General features: G+C 38.2%; 1 protein-coding gene across 1 annotated transcript; it reads right to left on the reverse strand.

Moving 5' to 3' along the window:
- Nucleotides 1–4,741, reverse strand: LOC116347969 (CD109 antigen-like; the record flags this gene model as incomplete). The annotated part of the gene is made up of 8 exons (XM_031778794.1): nt 1–102; nt 190–470; nt 527–1,034; nt 1,118–1,298; nt 1,372–3,229; nt 3,295–3,389; nt 3,458–3,649; nt 3,721–4,741. Coding segments are annotated over 8 exons (4,228 nt in total), but the record flags the coding sequence as incomplete, so codon positions are not given.
- Nucleotides 4,742–4,872: the final 131 nt, after the last annotated feature.

The following is a 4,872-nucleotide window of genomic DNA, read 5'->3' on the forward strand; positions in this document are numbered from 1 at the left end:
GAGAAAAGATTTACTTTTTGCACGATTTCGAGCATTCATCGCCTTGGCAGATGTCACAAGATGTAATCAATGGAATTTCATAGAATTCTCGTGCGCTTCGTGCTGCAAGAAAAAGAAGGAAATAATGTCATTAATTCAGCTGTTTTTTTTTTTTTGATAAAGATGTAAAAAATATCTCGAAAGACGTACAGCTGTCATAGTAATCGTAGATTTTCACTGGCACCGGTTTGTTTTCGGCCACTTTATGCGAGCGATATCCTTGAACTTCCAGGCAAATTTCCTCGTTCGCCAACATTTGATCGAAGTAAATATGTGCCACCGTTTCACCGTTTGTCGTTTCAACCAGTTTGATATTTGGCTTCTTCAAAAACTCATTCAATCGATCTTTTTCGATGAGAAAACCACTTGGCATTCCAACTTCCACAATCACCATATTCGAGTGCGTCTCACTTTCGCTCTTTGGGTTGAATCTAAAAAATGGTAAAATTAATAAGTGATTCGTGTTGATTTGATAAGTCACTCTTACCTTGAGCAAATTTGAACATTCAAGTGACCCGCCGTGGTTTCAAGCACTTTTGGTTTCAATGTGAATGTTTCATAAACATCACTTTGGTTTAGATTGTATCGATATGATAGCTGGAATAAGGCAAATCCGTGGCCAGAGGCGGAAAGTTTGATCGATTCTGTGTTCGATGGCATATCAATGGTTTGTAAAACCAATCCGTTTTCATTATTAACGGTAAGAATGCGATCTTCAGTGTTGTCAACATGAACGTTGAGCCCAACATTATTGTCCTTGTTTGATAAGAATCGACCATATGTGGCCAATGATTCCAATCCAATGACTGTATCTTGTGTTCCAATAAATCCACCACGATCATTTCGTTTGCTCAACAGCCACCTGAAGTAAGGCAATGCATCAGCGAATCGTTTGGCTTCAATGAGCGAAAGCAATCCATATGAAGTGATTTCAATATTTATTGATTCTGATGGGCGTTGATTGGATTTCGATTTACTCCACCATTTCAGTTGATCTGTAAAGAGATTAAGTGATGTTTCATGTTTAAAAGGTTACAATAAATTGAACAAGTACGCATCAAATTAATAATTCACCAACCTTTGACTACTGATTTACCGACTAAGTCATCCAATGCTTGATCTTTCGTTGAATGGCCGGCCAATTGAAGTGCATACACAGCAACGGACTCAGTGTATGGATCATCGATTTGTTTAAGATTCGATGCAATATTATTGATAGCTTTGGTAACTACTTCTTCATATTTCCAATCCGTTGATTTCTATAATTGAGTAGAAAATCGAAGTCAAAATCATTTTTGTCTTGCTACAACTTTTAATTCTGAGTAAACGAACCTTATTTCTCAAGAAAGCAATTGCGGTATATGCGGTTAGAGCAACACCCTTGTTTGATCCGCCTTGCATGGCCTGATGTGAAATTTGTCCCATTTCAGGGAAGCTTCCGTCAGCCGCTTGAACTCCACTGAGGAATTCAAGAGCGTCATCAACCACTTTACTATCAATGTCAATATACGTTTCAGCTTGTTTGAATGATTTTGCAACGAAGGCCGTTAGCCATGTGCTGCCCTTGCGATCGAGTTTTCCAAACGAACTGAACGATCCGTTGGCATGGCGATAAGTTAACTCGCGCTGATATCCGCTCAAAAGATACTTAACGGCTCTGTCTTTTATTAACGGATCGATATTACCAGCGGCACTCAAATAATCCAGAACCACCACATTCGGCACAAACTTCAGCATATTTTGTTCACCACAACCAGTTGGCAATCGAATGAGTTGATGCAAATTTTGTATCGCTCCACCCAGTAAATCGCCAATTGCATTCACATTGATTTTCAATGAACCAGGAACAGCATTCTCTGGTACATCGACCTTTTGAATCGTTTCAAATTTGTCGGATTCACGTAAATCAACGAACACCGCCTTGTTGATGAATTGTGGAACACCTTCTGGATCGACCTGTAAGAGTCTCTCGACGGCATCGCCAGCAACAGCAGACGTGGCGCTCACTTTCAATGGAATCTGCCCAACCGAACTGAATCTGATGAGGAATGTTTGTGTAACACCTGAATTGGAAGCAACTGACACTTGACGTTTGCGAGAAGATTGATCGCCTTCAATATCGTCGACAAATTCAAATGCACCATTCTCATTTTGAAGTACCAGTTCAGCAGTAACATCCATGTTCAAATAGTTGAATAACACCACCGGCACTGCAACCACTTCGCCACGTTTCACGGAATACGGAAGATTCAATGACACGAAAAACGGTTGGAATACATTCAATTCCCTTGGTTTTTTGGTCAAACCTAAACCGAATTGGTTATTAACAGAGAAAGCACTGATCACCCACGATGTGATTGTGTCTGGCACTTTTTTGTTAAGCGTTAAAGTTCCATTCGGATTATTAACATCGACATCTTCCCACAGCCATGTTTCTGGGAATTCGGTACGAACTCGTGGTGGTTCAACTATTGCTCCATCTGTTCTATCTATAAGAATTTCGTTGTTCAGTACGGGTGCGGCTGCAAGTGCTGATGGGTATGCTGCACCAGCAGCACCATAGAAACCAATTCTACTAGGTGTAGTTGTTGTATAAGCATAAGAATGGAATCGTTGAGCAATATATTTGTATGTTTCTTGTTTTGCATTGGTGAATAGAATGAAGTCGCTATATTCAAATGGTCGGAAATAGTCGTTTATATATTGTCGTGGTTCAACACTCCATGCACCAAATTCTGTCGGATAGAACTTATTTTGATAATTGTTCATTTCATCAAATGCTTCTTGTTTTGTTAATCCGTCGTTTTTCTTCAACAAGAGTACGCTTTGATCCACACCAACTAAGCCAACGTACGAATCTGGATTTGTAATGACGTCGATGCTAATGTCTTTGCCTGGTTGCGTTTCGTCTTCTGACAATTTCAATTTAACGAAATTATTCAAATCATCCTCGATTGAAATTTCGTTTCTTGTGGCAACAATTTCACCATTTTTGACGCGATAAACAATCAGTGTGGCCTTTGGCACAAGATCAAATGTTGCTTTAAATTTGAATACGTGATATTTCCGATCTGGCACAGCAACATTCTCTGCATAAATCAATTTTCCGTGGCCAATGACTTGATATGTGAAATTTTGAAGTTGATGACTCGACTGCACTTCAACGAAAACATTTTTGTTTAATGTCGGACTGGAATAGAAAATGATCGATTTAATATTGGTTTTTATTCCCAAAAAGAGTATTTAATATTTTACCGTTTGGTTAATACTTTCGCCTCCAATTCAGATGGTTCAGCAACTGTCAGTGGATAGAAATAGCCAAAGTCCGATTCTTCATCCACATATTTAACCTAAATTTAATAAAACAATGTCAATAAATCACGATCTTCTTTTTGATTATTCAATTATCAATTCTTACCTGCAAATAGAAGTTTGTTTCATTCGAACGTGTTGGTATTCTAATATTGGCGTTGGCATTTTCGTTCAATTCAAATTTGTAATATGTGACACGCTCATCGGAGTTGAATCGATCAAAAACTTTGCCAATTGTAATCCATTTGGTCTCCTCGTTCAATAAAACTGGCGAATTGTCGTGATGCTTAACGCTAATCTATTTGAATTAAATTTCATGATTAATTAAATGATATTTGTGGAAATTTCAAAATGATCTATTTGATTTACCGAAAATGTGAGCGGCAGCCCCGGGCTAAATTCATGAGTTAAATCCGATGCTTCAACCTTATAGCGTGTTTTATGAAGTGTTATAATTTTCGATGCACTTTGATTGCGACCGGTTAGCTCCTCAACGACCACTGCTTTTAATTCGTAATTTCTCTGGCTGGTATATTCGGAGAATTCAACTCTCAAATCATTCTCAACATCGAATTCGACATTTCCCTTTCCATCGATCGGAATGGTTTTCACGATGCTGTCTTCATTTTGATGTCTATTGTTCGTTCGGTAATACGAGTATGATGCTGTTGGAGTGAGTGATACTATAGCTTCGCCCTTCAAAAATTTTCCATAAGTGTATTTTGAGCGAACGATTGCATGAATTTTGCCATTTTTCGCGGAAAATTCTGTTGGTGCATCGATGGTGACATCAAACTTCGGTAAAACATATTCAGCTACTTCGATTTCTTTCGTTTTTTTCTCTTTTCCAACTTGAGCCTCGAATTTCCAGCTGCCCAATACCGGCAGTTCGGATAGTTGAATTTGGCTGGTAAATACGCCCATCTTTGGAGTCACTTTAAGCCATTGCTTGATACGGTTCTTTTGTGGGTCGGTAAAATAAATATTGAGTGGGCTGTCTGTCTTCAATGTAGCCGGTTTCAATTCATAATCGAGCACCAAGACACGGAATTTGATCGTTTCACCTGGTTTATAAATGGCTTTATCGGTTTGAATGAAAATTGAAACTTCTTTCGATTCAATTTTCAACGCCGATTCATTCCGAAATATAAGTCCCGAAACGCCTTCTGCCACGAACTTATAGCCCTTTGATACATCCAAATCATCGATATGTAATGTCACCAATTCGGTTTTATTTGATGTGATTGTGACTTCTTTTTCGTTTTTGTATTTCAAACCATCTTGGATGCTCAAGCGAATGGTGCTGGGCTCAACACCGTCATGCAGTGTTAACGATACTTTATAATCAATATGTGGTCGAATGTGTTGAGGGGCAACGATTGTATACAATCTATTTAGAAAAATTCAAAAAATAATTATTTATTTTGTTTTATTTCTATTTTATCAACAAGGAGAAGATAATTTAGGGTCAAGCTATGCTGTTTGAATGTTATAATAAATCTGTCTTTTCATTCATTATCT

Source organism: Contarinia nasturtii, unplaced genomic scaffold (genome assembly GCF_009176525.2).
Source record: "Contarinia nasturtii isolate CC-2019 unplaced genomic scaffold, AAFC_CNas_1.1 Cnas_scaffold_2221, whole genome shotgun sequence".
In the NCBI taxonomy this organism is placed as follows: domain Eukaryota; kingdom Metazoa; phylum Arthropoda; class Insecta; order Diptera; family Cecidomyiidae; genus Contarinia; species Contarinia nasturtii.